General features: G+C 42.0%; 2 protein-coding genes and 1 pseudogene across 13 annotated transcripts in view; all 3 read left to right on the top strand.

The window, feature by feature from the left end:
• Positions 1 to 4,039, top strand: part of LOC117977931 (putative L-type amino acid transporter 1-like protein MLAS) — a 38,090-nt gene extending 34,051 nt beyond the window's left edge. Inside the window, exons 6-7 of one of the 2 annotated variants that reach the window (XM_055099986.2) lie at positions 1,559 to 1,671; positions 3,944 to 4,039. The gene's annotated coding sequence lies outside the window, so the exon portion shown is untranslated. Of the gene's footprint in view, positions 1 to 1,454; positions 1,672 to 3,943 lie in introns of both variants that reach the window. The other variant, XM_055099985.2, reaches the window with a different exon arrangement.
• A 1,019-nt stretch (positions 4,040 to 5,058) lies between these two features.
• On the top strand, positions 5,059 to 10,208 carry LOC129394242 (uncharacterized; annotated as a pseudogene).
• Positions 10,209 to 11,507: 1,299 nt separating this feature from the next.
• LOC129394237 (nuclear pore complex-interacting protein family member B8-like) overlaps positions 11,508 to 20,353 on the top strand; it is a 43,715-nt gene continuing 34,869 nt past the window's right edge. For 2 of the 11 annotated variants that reach the window (XM_063598503.1, XM_063598496.1), the window contains exon 1: positions 18,611 to 18,723. Coding sequence is in view for 2 of the 11 variants with exons in the window: in XM_063598493.1 (XP_063454563.1) it covers positions 11,826 to 11,971; positions 12,346 to 12,505; positions 13,235 to 13,314; positions 18,570 to 18,723 (540 nt within the window). In the remaining 9 variants the exon portion in view is untranslated. Of the gene's footprint in view, positions 11,643 to 11,823; positions 11,972 to 12,345; positions 12,506 to 13,234; positions 13,315 to 18,569; positions 18,724 to 20,353 lie in introns of those variants that run through there. The other 9 variants (XM_063598493.1, XM_055099955.2, XM_063598498.1 and 6 more) reach the window with 9 other exon arrangements.

The raw sequence follows: 20,353 nt of genomic DNA, 5'->3' as shown, positions 1-20,353 counted from the left end.
AGAATGGTGGGGTTTTTATTTTTTTTATTTATTTTTGGAGCTGGAACCTCACTCTGTCACCCAGGCTGGAGTGTAGTAGTGCAATCATAGCTCACTGTAGTCTTGAGCTCTTGGGCCCAGGTGAACTTCCCACCTCACTCAGCCCTACAAGCGGGTGTCACCATACCCAGCTTTTCTTTTTTTTTTCTTTTTAAAGTGGGGTGGTGCCATCACGACTCAGTGCAGCCTCTATCTCTTGGGCTCAAGTGATCCTCCCAGCATAGCTCCTGCTAATTTTTTATTTTTGTAGAGATGGGGTCTCAGTGTTTCCCAGGCTGGTCTTGAACTTTTGGCCTCAAGCAATCTTCCCACCTCAGCCTCCCAAAGTGTTGGGATTATAGACATGAGCCACTGTGCATGCATGGCCAAGAATGCTTCCCCCTCCGCCCTCTCCCCCACCACTCTTTTTTTTTTTTTTTTTTTTTTTTGGAGACATGGTCTCTGTTGCCCAGGCTGGAGTGCAGTGGCACGATCTTGGCTCACTGCAGCCTTGACCTCCCAGGCTTAAGTGATCCTCCCACCTCAGCCTCTCAAGTAGTTGGTGGGACTACTGGTGTGAGCCACCACGCCTAACTAATTTAAAAACAAATTTGGTAGAGATGAGGTGTTGTTATGTTGACATGGCTGGTCTCAAACTCCTGGACTCAAGAGAACCTTCCAGCTAATCCTCTCAAAGTGCTAGGATGATAGATATGAGTCACTATGCCCAACCTCCAAGGATACTTTTAATGAAAACTATGGGTAGACTAAATAAAATCCTGTATGTATTGGTTGTTAAATATTAGAGAAATATTTTTTAACATTTGCTCTGTTTTCTCCCCTATTTTATTAGAAATTTAGTACACAATTGGCCATTATAGTGAAGTGGGGGATTTTGTTTGTGTGTGTATTGGAGATAATATGATTTTTGAAGATATTATGTGGTAAGCATGAGAGTGCTTATCTTTCAAAAGAGACCATCAGTAGATAGAAACTTTAATAAGCTTAAAGTGACTCATGTTCAGTTTTGAAAGATTGACTCCCAAAAGCCCAAGAGCTAGCTTGTAGTATGTGTGGGCAGGCTATTCCCATGCTGTCAATACCATTACTGTCGTGGTGTATTTCATGATAAAGATTCTGAGCTTCAGCCATTTAGTGACATTGGGAGAAACGAAGTTGGGTATGTGGGAAATAGAGGATGGCAGATTCCATTTCCTGTCATAGTAGCACTTTAGGATTTTTTAGCCAAGATCATGTTTACATATTGTAGTAAAGGCATCATTATTATTCAGCTACTGAGAACTAGAATATTAAGAGACTGCTGGCAAGGCAAGCAGTTAATTTTCAGTTGAAATTGCATTAAATAAAAAGTATTTTCTTGCTTTGTGGAAGCACGTGAATTTTTTTAAAAAGCTGCTGGTTTTCCCCATTTACAGGTTCTGTACAGAGTAATGAGATGTGTGACGGCTGCAAACCAGGTGTTTTTTTCTGAGGCTGTGTTGACAGCTGCTAATGAGTGTGTTGGTGTTTTGCTCGGCAGCTTGGATCCTAGCATGACTATACATTGTGACATGGTCATTACATATGGATTAGGAGAATTGCCAGACTTGTGGTACCGATTATATCATCTCCGTCTTGAATTTACTCACGCTGGTATGTGAATTATTCTTTTCCTTTTTAATGTGTTGGTTTATTCAGGCCCTTAAATAGATATGTGAGAAATGAAGGGCTTTGTCTGGGTATGGTGGCTCATGCTTGCAATCCCAGCGCTTTGGGAGGCCAAAGCAGAAGGATTGCTTGCATCCAGGAATTCTGGCACAGCTTGGGCAATGTAGTGAGACCCCATCTGTACAAAAAGTCAAAAATTAGCTTGGTGTAGTGGTGTGCACCTGCAGTCCTAGCTACTCGGGAGGCTGAGGGAGGAGGATCGATTAAGCCCAGGAACTTGAGGTTGAAGTGAGCTCTGATTGTGCCACTGCACTCAGCCAAGGTGACAAAAAAGGCCCTGTCTCCAAAAAAGAAAAAAAAATAAGGGCTTTGCTTTATTATATAATTTTTTTAGAGTACATTCATCAGTCTTATAATCTATGCTTTCATTTTAGTGTCTATTTACTTTTATTTTTTAATGCAATTTTTTTTTTGAGACAGGGTCTCACTCCGTTGCACAGGATGAAGTGCAGTGGCATGATTTCGGCTCACTGTAGCCTTGACCTCTTGGGTTCAGGTGATCCTCCCACCTCAGCCCCCCAGGTAGCTAGGACTACAGGCGTGCACCACCACACCTGGCTAATTTTTTATATTATTTTGTAGAGACGGAGTTTTGCCATGTTGCCCAGGCTGGTCTTGAATTCTTGGGCTCAAGCAATCCACCTGCCTTGGCCTCCCAAAGTACTGGGATTATAGGCATGAGCCACTCTGCCAGGCCTCTATTTTTAGTGGTTGATAGCTAGTCTCAGTGTAGCTTTACTCGTTTTTTCTGAGGAAACATTGCTCTACGCACCAGATTCTTTCTTTTTTTCTTTTCTTTTGTTTCTTTTTTTTTTGGTCACAGGATCTTGCTGTATTCCCCTGGCTGGAGTGCAGCGGTACAATCAGAGCTCACTGCAGCCTCAAACTCCTGGGCTCAAGTGATCCTCCCACTCACTCAGCCTCCCGACTATCTGGGACTACAGATGCATGCCACCATGCCTGGCTAACCTTTATATTTTTTGGAGAGAAGGGGTCTCGCTACATTGTCTAGGCTGGCCTTAAATTCTTGGTCTCAAGTAATCCTCCTGCCTTGCCCTCCCAAAGTGCTGGGATTACAGGTGTGAGCAATCATGCCTGGCCTCCTTTAATTTTTTTTTTGTTGTTGTTGTTGAGATGGAGTCTCGCTCTTTTGCCCAGGCTGGAGTGCAGTGGCACAATTGTATTTTTAGTAGAGACGGGGTTTCACCGTGTTAGCCAGGATGGTCTCGATCTCCTGACCTCGTGATCTGCCTGCCTTGGCCTCCCAAAGTGCTGGGATTACAGTCGTGAGCCACCGCGCCCGGCCGGCCTCCTTTAATTTCTTAACCATAAATATCCTCCCCCCACTTTTATTATGGACATTCTGAAGCACATAAAAATAGGGAGCATAGTATAATAAATTTGTACATATTTAACACTCAGCTTCTATAATTAGAAACAAATGGCCCATCTGGTTTCATCTAGGCCTCTTTGCTATCCTTTCATCTCCAACTGGATTATTTTAAAGCAAATTCTAGATGACATTCTGCTGAGCATTTCTGCCGGAATTACACCTCTCTTTGCTAATGTGAAAAAATGCCCATGATAACTGTAAAATACGTGTGTCCTATTTAGGTGTCTCAACACTTTAATGTCACAGTATTAAGGCCTTAAAATACAGCTTAGATATATTTTTCTAAATTTAAAGACTTTATTTTTTAGATATACAGAAAATTGAGCAGAAAACAATGAGTTCCCATATACCTTCTTCATCCCAACAGTTTCCCCCTCATTAACATATTGTGTTAGTGTGGTACATTTATTACAAAGGAGTGAATATTGATATATTATTATTAACTAATTTTATAGTTTACTTTGTGTTATGTATTCTATGGACTTTAACATGTGTAATGACATGTTTCCCCTATTACCAGTATCATACAGGATAGTTTCACTTCCCTAAAAATCTTTTATGTTCTACCCACTGCTTCCTCCTTCCCTCTCCCCACTCCTCCCTCCCCCCATCTTAAGCCCATGGCAACCCCTGATCTTTTTACTGTCTCCATCGTTTTGCCTTTTCCAGAATGCCATGTAGTTGGAGTCATATAGTATGTAGCCTTTTCAATTGGCTTCTTTCAGTTACCAGTGTGCCTTTAAGGTTTCTCCATGTCTTTTTGTAATTTGAGAAGCTCATTTTTAAAAAATTTTATTCTTTTAGATTGTTGAACAGATAAATACGAAACTGCCATCATTTGTAGAAAAACTGTTTATACCATCATCTAAACTACTATTCTTGCGTTATCATAAAGAAAAAGAGGTAAGTAATACACTGATAATGAATTTTGACAACTTGAGTCACTGAAGAGTTGGACCTAATGTTGCTTACCAGGCTATATAAGTGAAATAGAGTGAAATGTGAAATGTTTGATTTAGAATATAGTGACTGTATTTGTTCTTTTAAATTTATATTTCTTGATAATCATACTGAATACTTTCATGAATGGTGTGCCAGATACTCTTTTCAGACTATGCATCTTTTGCTGTTATTAAATTTATTAAATTTTCATAAGAGTAAAACAAGTTGACACATTTATAAAGTTATAAATTAAGAAGTACTGTATATTTGGTAAACAAAAATGACTGGCTTTTCAACCACCCCCTAGTCAAATCCACCACAGACTTTCCTGGTAGATTTAAGAAACCCAGTCTTAAACTGCTGTTTGCATATGTCTTTTGATGTTGATTATTTAAAAAAAAAAAACAACAAACGGCCATTTTGGAAATTTCCTATTGACAGTTTTCATTTATAGTACTCTTTATTTGTGATAAAACTTAATAGATTTGAAATAGCATACTGATCTGTGTCAGTTTTCTGATTGGCTTTTAAAAAATTAAAATATTAAGTGCTACGGACAGTGAATTGATCGATCTTAAATTTATTTGTATCATCAGCACTAATACAGATAGTGATTTATTTTCCATATAATTTTAGACGATTTATTTTCCATTTATCACTTCCTTGAATTTTTTGTTTTTCAGGTTGTTGCTGTAGCCCGTGCTGTTTATCAAGCAATGCTCAGCTTGAAGAATATTCCTGTTTTGGAGACTGCCTATAAGTTAATATTGGGAGAAATGACTTGTGCCCTAAACAACCTCCTGCACAGTCTGCAACTTCCTGAGGCCTGTTCTGAAATAAAACATGAGGCTTTTAAGAATCATGTGTTCAATGTAGACAATGCAAAATTTGTAGTTAAATTTGACCTCAGTGCCCTGACTATAATTGGAAATGCCAAAAACTCACTAATAGGGGTGAGTCTTTAATTGTAATGACTTTGTTTTATCCACAGTTAAGCCTTTTCTCATTACATATTTATGTATTTCACTGTCATGTCAACATGTCTGCAGAATCACTGTATGTAACAAACAGCCATATTTAAGACATGCCTGGATAAATAAAATTGGTAGGAATGTTTTCTTGCCATTATATTTAACTTTTCTTCTTTTTCCTTGACAAATCTTGGTAAGTTTTTTTATATTAGTTTTATTTTCTAGAAAATGTCTTATGAATTTCTCCTATTTGCTCTAGCATGCTTACAGAAAATGTCAGTGTTTCTTACAGCTCAAATTTGTATAGTTGTTTTAAAATGCGGTCTCTTTCTTCTTTCCCTGGTACTTTTTTCTTTCTGTCTACTGAAGTTAGTTCTTATACATGGTCTTATATTTTGGCTGTCTCTTTTTCCCTAGGAACATTCATACAGGTTGAATATTCCTTATCTGAAATACTTAGGACTGGAAGTGTTTTTGATTTTGGATTTTGGAGTACTTTTTTTTTTTGGAGATAGTGTTTTACTCTTGTTGCCCAGGCTGGAGTGCAATGGCGCGATCTTGGCTCGCTGCAACCTCCGCCTCCCGGGTACAAGCGATTCTCCTGTTTCAGCCTCCCAAGTAGCTCGGATTACAGGCATGCGCCACCACGCCTGGCTAATTTGTTTGTATTTAGTAGAGATGGGTTTTCACCATGTTAGCCAGGCTGGTTGTGAACTCCTGACCTCAGGTGATCCACCTGCCTTGGCCTCCCAAAATGCTGGGATTACAGGTGGGCACCACCATGCCCAGCCGGAGTTTGGAATATTTTCATACCACTTACTGGTGAGCATCCCTAATCTGAAAATCCTAAATCTAAAATGCTCCAAAATTTGAAACTTTGAGCACCAGTATGATGCCCCAAGTGGAAAATCCCACACCCGACCTCATGTGATGAGTCCAAACTGTTGTATGCACAAAATTATTTAAAATATTGCATTAAATGACCCTCAGGCTATGAATAGAAGGTGTCTATGAAACATAAGTGAATTTCGTCTTTAGACTTGGGTCCCATCCCCCACATATCTCATTTTATATATATGCAAGTATTCTCAAATCCAAACATATACAAAGTCTGAAACACTTCTGGTCCCAAGCATTTTGAATAAGGAATAACTCAACCTGTAGTCTTTCTTTTGGTGGTGGTGGGGGGGGGCTTTTTTTTTTTTTTGTGGAGACAGAGTCATGCTGTTGTCAACTGGGCTGGAGTGCAGTGGTGCAATCTCGGCTCACTGCCACCTCTGCCTCCCGGGTTCCAGCAATTCTCCTGCCTCAGCCTCCCGAGTAGCTAAGATTACAGACACCTGCCACTACGACGGGCTAATTTTTGTATTTTTAGTAGAGACTTGGTTTCACCATGTTGGTCAGGCTGGTCTCAAACTCCTGACCTCAGGTGATCCACCCGCCTCAGCCTCCCAAAGTGCTGGAATTACAGGCATGAGCCACCGCGCCCAGCCCGTGTGTGTGTTTTTTTAAGTAATTCGACGTGGCCCTGCTCTTGATTTGTATTTATTGTTTATGGTTTGTGTATTTCTTCTTCCTCTTGGACCACAAAGAGTTGAAAAACATTATTTTTAATGGAAAATAATAGGTGTAGGCTGGGCACGGTTGCTGACACCTGTAAACCCAGCACTCTGGGAGGCCAAGTCAGGCTGATCACTTGTGGTCAGGAGTTTGAGACCAGCCTGGCCAACGTGGTGAAAGCTCGCCTCTACTAAAAATAGAAAAATTAGCCAGGGGTGGTGGTGCACACCTGTAATCCTAGCTACTTTGGAGGCTGAGGTAGGAGAATTGCTTGAACCCAGGAAGTGGAGGTTGTAGTGAGCTGAGATCACACCACCACACTCCAGCCTGGGCTACAGAACTAGACTCTGTCTCAAAAGAAAAAAAGAAAGAAAGAAAGAAAGAAATGGATGTAATTAGGGAATAAAGTTTTTAGGAGGAAGAAGGTAAAATTTGATGTTTGCGCTTCAATGTGCTCCATGTTGTTTGATTGGATTGCCTTGTATAATTCCATAGCTGCTTCACTTATTACCAGTTACAGCTTATGTTTGAAGTCACAATAAACTCTTCTTCAAACATGAAAGCTTGATTTTTGAGGAAAATTATTCACATTATTTACAGATTCAAAGATGTTTATGTCCTGTACTCTAGAAATAAGGAGAAAGTGGGTGGGGATGGGGCAGTCAGGTGGAATGGAGTGTCTTGGCAGTGTAAAGGAAAAAGATGGATGGAAAAGGTGTAGGGTGGCAGGGTGTGCCTTTGTTTCCTTATTGAACAGGGCACCTTGCCATTTGCAGTATATGGAAAATTGAGGAAATACAGTCTACTTCCACAAAAGGCACATACAAAGGGCTCTGTTTAGACCAGAGATCAGCAAACTATGGTCTGTGGGCCAAATACAGCCCAGCACCTGTTTTTTGTCTGTTATTTTAAGTGTATACTTCACTGATTTTTAGTATATTCACAGAAGTGTACAACCATCACAACACTAGTGCCTGTTTTTGTAAAGAAAGTTCTCGTCGGGCTGGGCGCAGTGGTTCACGCCTGTAATCCCTCGGGAGACTGAGACAGGCAGATCACCCAAGCTCAGGAGTTCAAGACCAGCCTGGCCAACATGGTGAAACCCTATCTCTACTAAAAAAATACAAAAGTTAGCAGGGCGTGGTGATGGGCACCTGTAATCTCAGCTACTTGGGAGACTGAGGCAGGGAGAATTGCTTGAACCCCGGAGGTAGAGGTTGCAGTGAGCTGAGATCGCCCCATTGCACTCCAGCCTGGGCAACAGAGCGAGAGACTCCGACTCAAGAAAGTTTTCTTGGAACACAGGTACTCTCATTCCTGTGTTTTGTGTGTGGCTGGTGTTTTGTTTTGTTTTGAGAGAGAGAGTCTTAACTTTGTCATCTAGGCTGGAGTGCATTGGTATGATCTCGGGTCACTGCAACCTCTGCCTCCCAGGTTCAAGCGATTCTCCTGCCTCAGCCTCCCGAGTAGCTGGGATTACAAGTGTGCACCACCATGCCCAGCTAATTTTTGTAATTTTAGTAGAGATGGGGTCCCGCTGTGTTGCCCAGGCTGGTTTCAAACTCCTGGGCTCAAGTGATCTGCCCACCTTAGCCTCCCAAAGTGCTAGGATTACAGGTGTGAGCCACAACACCTGACCTGTGGCTGTTTTCTTACTGTCCCAGGTGTAGTGTATTAGATCCCTTCCAATCTGTAATTTTAATTTAAAAATGTCCAAATACCCCTGTTTTGAAGGATAAACTCTGTATGCTTGTGCTTATTTTGGAGAAGCCATAAACTTACTTTGTTTTGTACATGATCAGATGTGGGCGCTATCTCCCACTTTTTGTACATGATCAGATGTGGGCGCTATTCCAACCTTTTAAAGCAAAGATTAGATAAAGATTATTGATAGAAGGATTAATTGGACCTCACTCACCTTTTCTGTGCCATAAGGAAAGCAGTTAGGTAAAGCTGACCTTCTTTGGAGGGAAGACACAAGGTTAAGACATGCCCATCAGGATGCCCTTTGGGCCTAGACCTGATGTGAGAATGGTGGACTTGGAGTGTTCTGGAAATAGCTGGGAGGCCTGTGTGTTTAGGAGCGCCTTAAACAGTAGGATATAAGGGCAGAGAAGTAGCTGGGAACTGAGAAAAGAACTTTGGCTGTTATTCTAGTAAGACTGAAAATTTCAGGTGGGATTTGAACAGAGATGTGTTGTGATCTGACTTGGTGGTTCATTCTGCTATGGTGAAGAGACTGGAGATGGGGGGCAAGTATGGAAGCATGGAGACCATTAATTTATGGGGGCAATGGTAGAGGGAAGAGAAACAATGCTATTAACTGGAGTAGGAGCACACAGAGAACAAGCCATGTTTTAAGATTTCTAATGAAATGTGCAGATGAGATTGTTGGGTAAGCTGTTAAGAATTGGATTTGGAACTAAGGAGAAAGTCTAAGCTTGAGAGATTTGCAGATGGTTAGTACACAGAAAAGGCCCTCTTTCCTTTTCAGTCTCTATACTCTAGAGCCTTTGTAAGCAACCAAACCAGAGAGAAGCCTCTGGAGAATAGTGAATGAAGAGGAAGGAAGGCCTGGGTCTGAATCCTAGTTTAACATTTTTGTGAAAGGATAGAAGAGGAAGCCATTCAAAAAAATACAGGGACATTGAGAAGGGAAGTGCCCTAGATACAGGACATCCAGATGGGAGTAGTCAGCCTTGTCAGATGCTCTAGGGATTATAAGGAAAAAGAGTTTTGTAGAGAGACAGAAGAAGCTAGATTGAATACTATTGAGTGGTAGAGACATTTGAAAATGAAAAGCTTGAGGTAAGTTATTTGGTCAGTGAGTTTTTCTTGAAGTCGAGGATAGGAAGCTGTTGCTGGAGGGAAATATGAGATGTTTATTTTAAATGTTGGAGAGATTATGTTCTTTTGGCCAAGGGGAAGGAGCCACTAGAAAGCAGAGGTTGAAGAAACAGGAGAAAGAACACTGATAGATTAACTGGCCCTCACCTTTTCTCTGCCTCAAGGAAAGCAGTCAAAGTTGGTATAGACAGAATTTCGGCAGTGTATGGTGGATTGGGGGTAGGGGTAGAGGAAATTAAAACCTGTGTTTTTTTGTTTATTTGTTTGTTTTTTTCTGAGGACTGAGTCATTAGCTGAAAGCATAGGGCATTATAGAGCATAGTGGGGACTTGGGGAACCTGCCACTGGAGAGAGCTTAGGACCTTTTAATGGCAGAAATGATGACTGTGTTGGCAGCAGTTCATCAGCGCCCGGTACTCAAGGGTCCCCCTGAGAAGCCAGTGGTTGCACTGATCTAGGTAGAATCAGGCACAGAATAAGTCAGGTGATGTGCCTTTCTAGCACTGGCCTCAGGCTGAGTTATAAGGGAAGTTACACAGCGAGAGGGACAGGCAAAGATGGAAAAGAGAGAGAGTGAGAAACAGTGTCTTCTTCCTGGCTGGAGAGCCCGTGTCATGAAAATGGGGACAGGGTAAGGGATCTGAAAGGAGCAGCATAGAAGCTGGGAGGATGAGGCCTGTCTTCCTGGCATTGATGCTGCAGGACTACAGGAAAGAATTTCAGAGGTGTCATTATTTTTCATATAAGCAGATGAAAGAGAAGAATTCTTTGAAAAAAGAAAAGTAGGTGAAAAAGGGAGAGACGGAGGGATGCCAGCAGTGAAAGAAGCCAGGACTGAGATACAAGATTGTGATGCTGGGAGAGCTGCAAGGGCTCATGCTGTAGGTGAGGAGTGAGGCTGCACAGGGAGCTCACTGGCAGCTTGGAGAGAACTGGATGTCAAAGTTGTCCTGCAGAGGTCTACTGTCAGTGTGTTAGGCTCTGAAGAGAACAGGCTGCAACACATGAAAACAGGAAGGAGATACAGGGGCGAGTCAGCTCCACCGAAAGTCTGTAGCTGTGACTTTCTGGTTTGCCACTCCAATTTGAGTACTAATTAAGTGGTAGTCACATCTTCAACATAAAAACCAAAATAATGGCATCCTCGTGGAAGGAATTTTTTCAGAAAAATGCTGTGTACTTTGCTGTCTTCCTAGGATTTGTTCTGTTTTTGTTTGTTTTTTTTAATGGTTCCACAGGCTGCATAGGAATACAAGCTAACCAATATTTTAATTACAGATCATTAAGCAGCTTTGAGTCTGGAAAATTTGTCGAATGTACCGAGCAATTAGAATTGTTACCAGGAGAAAATATCAATCTACTTGCTGGAGGATCAAAAGAAAAAATAGGTAGGTATTTGAGAAAATAGTTTTAAAGTTATTTTAGTGGACAAGTTGCTCAAAATGTTTGGCTTAGTATATTTTACTGGAAAATCTGGAAGTTATTTTACATTTTTTGGGGGGCAGAATCCCATGTGAAGCAACAAATTTAGGGCTGCCCTATTTATGTTTGATTTGGGAAATGAAAAGCACTTAAAATTAAGTCAAATAAAAAAAAAGACCACCTTAATACTTTGAGATTTATCTAGCCATTTTGTTTGACAAAGGACAAAGTAGTGTTTCAGCTAAATATTTTTCTTGATTTTCATCTTGATGTGGCTCATTAATTAAGTTCTTTATCACAAATGGAACACTTTATAAAATGTTATTAAAAAGTTTAATGAGTATTCTGGATTGAGCAAGATTTGCTAATGCAGGTCTAGATTTGTCCCCTTAAATAGTAGATTGACTTACCGATTTTCTTTTTTGTTGAGACAGAGTCTCACTCTGTTGCCCAGGCTGGAGTGCGGTGGTGCGATTTCGGCTCACTGCAACCTCCGCCCTCTGAGTTCAAGCGATTCTCCTGCCTCAGCCTCCTGAGTAGCTGGGATTACAGGTGTCTGCCACCGTGCCCAGCTAATTTTTTGTATTTTTCATAGAGACGGGGTTTCATCATCGTGGCCAGGCTGGTCTTGAACTCCTGACTTCGTGATCCACCCACCTTGGCCTCCCAAAGTGCTGGGATTACAGGCGTGAGCCACCACGCCTGACCTTGACTTACTGATTTTTGAGCCTTCGAAGGCAACTGCTTTTTAGGGGTCTGAGGTACAGTAATTTTGTATGAAGTATGATTTTTATATAGCTCTCAGTAATGCTTATAGTGTTTAACTGCCTGAAATATTAAAGGAGCTGTTCATTGGTGATTAGTTTTTAATAATGCCAAACATAAATCAAAATTTATAATAAAAGCACATTAACTTAATGACATTTCATTTAACTTCTGTAGACATGAAAAAACTGCTTCGTAACATGTTAAGTCCAGATCCAAGGGAACCTCAGAAATCCATTGAAGTTCCATTGTTAAGAAGTTCTGTTTGTTTGGCAACTGCTTTAAACCCGATAGAACAAGATCAGAAGTGGCAGTCTATAACTGAGTAAGTTTACTCTTACGGAGGTAAATGTACATTGTGTATATCATGTGATAAACATACATGGGGTGAAGAGGGCTGGAAGGAGAGTTACTAGATTACTAAATACTAGTGCTAATAGCTTCATTTTAGTTGTAGAAGTCACATGATATATGAATGCTGCTTGCCAACAAAAACTGAGGTTGAAATGAAATAAAATGTAAAAATCCCCAAAAGCAAATGTCTTGACTTGCTAATATCATTTTATTATAGAGCAGGCTGCTCCTCTTACTGCCCCCTAACTTTGGATGTCAGTTTGATAGCATCTTAGCAATTGCTTTATTCTTTGAGTGGTTATGAATTGTAATTTTTATTAATTGACAGTAAATATTTTGTTTCAGAAATGTGGTAAAGTACTTGAAGCAAACATCCCGCATCGCTATTGGACCTCTGAGACTTTCTACTTTAACAGTTTCACAGTCTTTGCCAGTTCTAAGTACCTTGCAGCTGTATTGCTCATCTGCTTTGGAGACCACAGTTTCTAACAGACTTTCAACAGAGGTCTGTATATTTTTACAAGCACACTCTTATGACTATTAATGGTCATTAGTGTAGAACAAAGACCTTATTTTTTGAGTTTTTTGGAATAGGATTTGTAGTTGGGCAAGCTGGTAAATCCAGAAATCTAACATGCTGTTTTCAGGCAGTCTTTCATTTGGGAAGTACATGGGGCAGATGGAAGAACCTGAGATAATCGCAAGGATGGCAAATTGCTCAGTTTTTTCTTCTATTTTTGGGGTGGGAGGTGGTGTATGTAAAGACAGTTCCTTTAGGCGGATTACGTAAATTTTAGATTTGCTGCAAACAAACATCTCTCCTCTTCATCCTAAATGGGGTAAAGTTCGACCAGAGATGGGGGCTTCTGAATGAATGGTGATCTTCGAGAACTTCATAATAAAGCATTAGTTGTAATGTTTTTCTGCAGTCTGCTTTATAGTAAATGTGCTGTGACTTTTTTTTTGTAATGTGCTTTATTAAGTATATTGATAAATGAGACTTAATATTCTGAAGAAGATTTCCCTTCAAAACAAAAGGCTTTCTCTTACTGTGTGCTTGCCTCTTGTGAGTAGAAGATAAATGATGTAAGGGTATAGTGTAATAGATAAAACTACTGCAATCAATCTGAAGTAGCCAAACTATATTGCAGTCTTGGACTTAAGACTTGCTATATATCTGCAAACATATCAACAGCCTGTTTTACGTTGAGTAATTTTGGTTTTTCTCTGGCAGGACTGTCTTATTCCACTCTTCGGCGAAGCTTTACGTTCATGTAAACAGCATGACGTGAGGCCATGGATACAGGCATTAAGGTATACTGTGTACCAGAATCAGTTGTTGGAGAAAATTAAAGTTCAGTGGTTTTCCTTTTTTTTTTTGTAAGAGAAAATTAAAGGTGGTTTTTTTTTTAAATTTTGCTTTATTGAGGTTTATATTACACATTCTAAGTGTATGGTTTGATGAGTTCTAACATGTCTTCACTTGTGTGACCACCAATAGGATCGAGATACAGAACAGCGTCTTACCCCAGAAGGTTCCCTTGGGATCATCTCCTCATTTGCCCCTGTCAGCAGTTACTGATTTGCTTTCTGTCACTATGGATTAGGCTTGTCTTTACTAAAGTTTCATGTACGTGAAATCATAACAACATGTTCTCTTGTGTTTGGCTTCTCTTGCTCAGCATGATATTTTTAAGGTTCACCCATATTGCATGTATCAGGAATATAATCCTTTTTATTATTGAGTAGTGTTCTATTGTATGTATATACCACAGTTTATTTCTCCCTTCATCCTTTGCTAGATTTTGGGGTTTTTTCACATTGCGCTATTCAGTATAAACCTGCTCTCAACATTCATGTGCAAGTCTTTGAGTGGACATATATTTGCGTTTCTCTTGAGTGAATGCACCTTGTTGGGTCACGTGGCTTAACTTAAAAAAATTTTAATCACTGTGGTGCATATGTAGTGATTATTAGTGATTATCTCATAATTTTATTTTCTTGATGATTAATGATGTTGAGTGTATTTCATTTGTATTTTAGTTTGCAAATGTTTGTTCAAATTCTTCACCCGTTTTTAATGAAGACGTAAGACTTATTTTTGTGTTCTGAACATAAGTTCTTTGTCACATAAAATGTGCTATGAATGTTGAGTTTTAAATACTCCAAATGAATGGCTAGAGAATTACTATTTGTAGAAATATTTATATGTCAAAGGGATGCTAACAATTTACTTTATTGCTCTAAAATAGAAAAGTTGCCAGAATGCTGTGGAGTTTTAGTGGAAAACATGATAGCTGGTGTTACTGAATAAATTTGAGTGTTAAATGTCAATGTAAGCTAACGGCCAAGATAGGGACCACTGCAGGGTGGTTACTTGCAGCTATGACTCAACTGGTCCTTCACTGCCAAACATACCTGGGGTTGGATCATTGGCCTGACGTTTGCAAATTGAGGAACCTTAGGGCAAATCAGTGAACTTCTGAACTGCCTTCGTCTTCAGTTATATGGGGATTTCCCCACTTTTGAGATACTTGTAAGGATTGTATGAGATGAAGGGATGAGACAAGGTATATAAAAGTCCTAGCACAGAGCGTGTCATATAATATGGCTTCACAAGTACCCTCATCTCCTTTCCAGTCGTTTTTTGTTTTTGTTTTTGTTTTTTTGAGACCATCTCACTCTGTTGCCCAGGCTGGAGTGCCTCTTCATTTTTATTTCTTTATTCAGCAAATATTGATCAAATGTGCTTTGTACCAGGTACTGAGCTCTACGTTGGGATATAATGGTGATCAAGGAGATTGTAGATTCTGGCAGGGAAAACTGACATCAAACACGGCGACCCGACATAGTGAGACCCTTTCTCTACTAGAAGAACTTTAAAAATCACCTAGGTGTGGGCCGGGCATGGTGGCTAACGCCTGTAATCCCAGCGCTTTGAGATGCTGAGGCAGGTGGATCACGAGGTCAGGAGATCGAGACCATCCTGGATAACACGGAGAAACCCCGTCTCTACTAAAAATACAAAAAAATTAGCCGGGCGTGGGGGCGGGTATCTGTAGTCCCAATTACTCGGGAGGCTGCAGCAGGAGAATGGCATGAACCCAGGAGGCGGATCTTGCATCGAGTCAAGATCACGCCACTGCACTCCAGCCTGGGCGACAGAACGAGACTCCATCTCAAAAAAAAAAAAAAAGAAACCAAGGATATAGAATAAAACAAGAGTGTAGATTTGGGCATTGAGGCCTTCAAATTGGATTGTTCCCAATGTCCAGAAGAAAAAAATTTAGAAGAGACCCAAATCAGAAAACAAAAGTTGGGCTGAATTCAATGCGAATTATTTTCTAGCTCAATATTAATACTGCTTATGTCAGCTGAATTTCAGCCTTTCAATAACAGCTAGTCAAGTATTTTTTTAGTTGGTTCCTATTGATCGTCATCTTATTTCAGTGGAATCCATTATATTGAAGATGTCAAGTTCCTCATTTCCCATACAAAGAATGTGAGATTCATCTTTCTTGAATCTTTGCTAAGTGTTTAAGGGGACTTTTGGCATCTTTTCAGGAGGACTATAATTGGGCCCTCTAACTAAAAAGTCTCCTATGCCCCTTAGAGAGATGAGATTTTTTTTTTTGACCTTGTACCCACCAACATTGGTGGGAGGCTCAGAGGGGACTGTGTTTGTAACTTTGTAGCACTTTATAAATAGTGACCTGTTGTATGGGCATTATAGGACAGTCCGTGGGGTGGGGCGGGGGATGGGGGAGGTGGACAAATGAGGTCTGGTTTAAAGAATGAGAAGTGTGACCAGGCATGGTGACTCATGCCTGTAATCCAGCACTTTGGGATGCTGAGGCAGGAGGATCACTTGAGCCCAGGAGTTTGAGGTTACAGTAAGCTATGATTGTGCCACTGGGCTCCAGCCTGGGTGACAGAACTAGACCCTGTCTCTCAAAAAAGAAGAAGAGGTGTGTATCCTTCTAAATGATAAAACAGATCACTCCCCTGCTTACATAAAACTTTCCGGTGGCTGGCCAGGCACGGTGGCTCATGCCTGTAATCCCAGCACTTTGGGAGGCCGTGGTGGGCAGATCACGAGGTCAGGAAATCGAGACCATCCTGGCTAACATGGTGAAATCCTGTCTCTACTAAAAACACAAAAAATTAACCAGGTATGGTGGCATGCACCTGTAGTCCCAGCTACTCGGGAGGCTGAGGCAGGAGAATCGCTTGAACCAGGGAGGTGGAGGTTGCAGTGAGCTGAGATTGCGCCACTGCACTCCAGCCTGGGTGACAGAGACTCTGTCTCAAAAAAAAAAAAAAAAGAAAAAAAAATTAGATGGGTGTGGTGGCATGTGCCTGTAATCCCAGCTACTGGGGAGCCTGAGGCAGGAGAATCGCTTGAACCTGGGAGGCAGAGGTTACAGTGAGCCGAGATTGCACCACTGCAGTCTGCCTGGGTGACAGAGCTAGACTCTGTCTCAAAAACAGAAAAACAAAAAAACAACTTTCCAGTGGCTTCTCACTGCTCTGAGTATAAACTCCAGGCTCTTCCATTGCAACCAACAGGATCTGGTGATTCGACCCCAGCCCCCGTTTCCAGGCCCTCATCACCTTGATCCTCTCTTAACCTATCCTGCTCCAGCTGCACTGGCTGCCTTCCTATTCCTCCAGCGTACCAAGATTGTTTCTGCCACAGGGCCTTTGCATCTGCTGTTCTCTTCGCCTGGACTCCTCTTGGTTCTTTTTTTTTTTTCTTTGAGATGGAGTCTCACTCTGTCGCCCAGGCTGAAGTGCAGTGGCGCGATCTCGGCTCACTGCAAGCTCCGTCTCCCAGGTTCATGCCATTCTCCTGCCTCAGCCTCCCAAGTAGCTGGGACTACAGGCATCCACCACCACGCCCGGCTAATTTTCTTGTATTTTTAGTAGAGACAGGGTTTCACCGTCTTAGCCAGGATGGTCTCGATCTCCTGACCTCGTGATCCGCCCGCCTGGGCCTCCCAAAGTGCTGGGATTACAGGTGTGAGCCACCGTGCCTGGCCATAGAGCGGTCTCTTCCTTTTCCTGTTGGGTCTCTGCTCAAATGTCGTGTCAGAGAGGCAGACCTCTGGGGCGGTCTATCTGAGGGAATGCACCCATCTCCCTTCCTCTGACCAGTTAGTTACCTTGCTTATTCTTTCAAAGCTCTTACCACCACCTGAAGTCATCTATCTGGTTTGGTTATTTTATTGTTTAGTAGCAGTCTTTATTTTATTATTATTTTTTTTTTTTGATGGAGTCTCACTCTGTTGCCCAGGCTGGAGTGCAGTAGCATGATCTCGGCTCACCACAACCTCTGCCTCCCTGGTTCAAGCGATTCTCCTGCCTTAGCTTCCTGAGTAGCTGGGACTACAGGCACGTGCCACCATGCCCAGCTGATTTTTGTACTTTTAGTAGAAACGGGGTTTCACTATGTTGGCTGGTCTTGAACTCCTGACATCAAGTGATCCGCCCACCTCGGCCTCCCAAAGTACTGGGATTACAGGCATGAGCCACCACGCCAGGCTGATAGCAGTCTTTCCTAGAATGTGGATGCCTTGGAAAACAGGGATTTTGCCTTGTTTCCCTAGAACCTAGAATGGCATCTGGCACACAGCAGATGCTACATCTATTGTAAATGAATGAATGAAAGAAGTGTCCTTGCAGCCACACTGGCAGCCGTAACATAGTGGGTATAAATCTAGACTCTGGAGTCTCAAGTGCAAATGTCATTGGCCTCTCCTCCAGCCTCCTCAAGGGGCACTCAATGAAAGAACCTGGAAGCGCCCTGATATGACTGTGGTTGGACTGACATGACTGCCAGATGGTGGGACTTGGTCTGGAGCAGAGACTACTTGGAATGGTAGAGGCAAAACTCAACAGCCCCTGGAGCTGCGCTTGTGGTGGAGCTGGACCCTGATTTTAGCTGGACCTTGTTTTTAGAGACAGGGTTTCCTTCTGCAGTCTCAAACTCCTAGCCTTGATTGATCCTCCTGCCTTGGCCTCCCAAAGTGCTGGGACTACAGGTGCATGCAACCACACCTGGCTAATTTTCTTTTCTTCTTTCTTTTCTTTTCTTTTTTTTTTTTTTTTTTTTGATGGAGTCTTGTTCTGTTGCCCAGGCTGGAGTGCAATGGTGCGATCTCGGCTCACTGCAACCTCTGCCTCCTGGGTTCAATCCATTCTCCTGCCTCAGCCTCCCAAGTAGCTGGGACTACAGGTGTGTGCCACCGTACCTGGCTAATTTTTGTATTTTTAGTAGGGACGAGACTTCACCATGTTGGCCAGGCTGGTCTCGACCTCCTGACCTCAGGTGATCCACCCACCTTGGCCTCCCAAAGTGCTGGGACTACAGGCACATGCAACCACGTCTGGCTAATTTTCTTGAGTTTTAGTAGAGACTGGGTCTCGTTATGTTGTCCAGGCTGGTCCCGAGCCCTAACTACTGGGACAGAAACAAGATGGTAAGATAGAGAAGGAAGAGTGGCCTGCTCAGATGGGGTGGTCCAGAGGCCTCTCGGAGGAGGTGACTCCTTTTTATTTTTTTTGAGATGGAATCTAGCTCTGTCGCCCAGCCTGAAGTGCAGTCGTGTGTTTCATGTGCGTCCGTGTGAAGAGACCACCAAACAGGCTTTGTGTGAGCAACATGGCAGTTTATTTCACCTGGGTGCAGGCGGGCTGAGTCCGAAAAGAGAGTCAGCAAAGGTTGGTGGATTATCATTACTTCTTACAGGTTTTGGGATAGGGGGTGAAGAGCCATGTTTTGCAGGCACGGGTGGATCTCACAAAGTACATTCTCAAGGGTGGGGAGAATTACAAAGAACCTTCTTAAGGGTTGGGGAGATTACAAAGTACCTTTTTAAGGGTGGGGGAGATTACAAAGTACATTGAACAGTTAGGGTGGGGCAGAAACAAATCACAATGGTGGAATGTCACAGTTAAGGCTATTTTTACTTCTTGTGTGGATCTTCAGTTACTTCAGGCCATCTGGATGTGTACATGCAAGTCACAGGGGATGCAATGGCTTGGCTTGGGCTCAGAGGCCTGACAGTGTGATCTTGGCTCACTGCAAACTCTGCCTCCTGGGTTCAAGCAATTTTTGTGCCTCAGCTTCCCGAGTAGCTGGGATTACAGGTGCCCACCACTATGCCCAGCTAATTTTTGTATTTTTAGTAGAGACAGAGTTTCACCAGATTGGCCAGGCTGGTCTCGAACTCCTGTCTCATGTGTCTGTGTGAAGAGACCACCAAACATGCTTTGTGTGAGCAACATGGCTGTTTATTTCACCTGGGTGCAGGCGGGCTGAGTCCGAAAAAGGAGTCAGCAAAGGGTGGTGTGATTATCACTGGTTCTTATAGATGTGGGGATAGGCGTTGGAGTTAAGAGCAGTGTTTTGGGGGCAGGAGGTGGATCTCATAAAGTACATTCTCAAGGGTGAGGAGAATTACAAAGAAACTTCTTAAGGGTGGGGGAGGTTATAAAGAACCTTCTTAAGAGTGGGGCAGATTACAAAGTACATTGATCAGTTAGGGTGGGGCAGAAACAAATGACAATGGTGGAATGTCTTCAGTTAAGGCTGTTTTCACTTCTGTGGATCTTCAGTTGCTTCAGGCCATCTGGATGTATACGTGCAGGTCACTGGGATATGATGGCTTAGCTTGGACTCAGAGGCCTGGCATTCCTGTCTTCTTATGTTAATAAGAAAAATAAAACAAAATAGTGGTAAAGTGTTGGGGTGGCGCAAATTTTTGGGGGTGATATGGAGAGATAATGGGCGATGTTTCTCAGGGCTGCTTCGAGCGGGATTAGGGGCGGCATGGGAACCTACAGTGGGAGAGATTCAACTGAAGAAAGATTTTGGGGTAAGGGCTGATACTGTGGGGTTGTTAGAAGGAGCATTTGTCATATAGAATTATTGGTGATATAGAATTATTGAATTATTGGTCATATAGAATTATTGTCATATAGAATCATACGGTTTTGTATGAATTGAGAAACTAAACAGAAGACACACGGTCCGAATAAGAGAAGGAGAAAAACAGGTGTTAAAGGACTAAGAATTGGGAGGACCCAGGACATCCAGTTAAGAGAGTGCCCAAGGGGGTTCAGCATAATTATTTGCTTGGTTGGCAAGTTTTTGGACTCTATCCTTGAGTTTTTTTATGTTGTCATATACCAGGCCAGATTGATTTAGGTAAAAACAACACTCTTCATTTAAAAATATACAGAGTCGTCCTTTTTCAGCAATGAGTAAATTGAGGCCTTGGCGATTTTGGAGGAAAGAGAATTCCAAAGCCAGCAATTGTTTCTTTTTTTTTTATTTATTTACTTATTT

The sequence above is a fragment of the Pan paniscus genome, chromosome 18 (assembly GCF_029289425.2).
Source record: "Pan paniscus chromosome 18, NHGRI_mPanPan1-v2.0_pri, whole genome shotgun sequence".
Classification (NCBI taxonomy): domain Eukaryota; kingdom Metazoa; phylum Chordata; class Mammalia; order Primates; family Hominidae; genus Pan; species Pan paniscus.
This window is presented reverse-complemented; position numbering and strand designations above follow the sequence as displayed.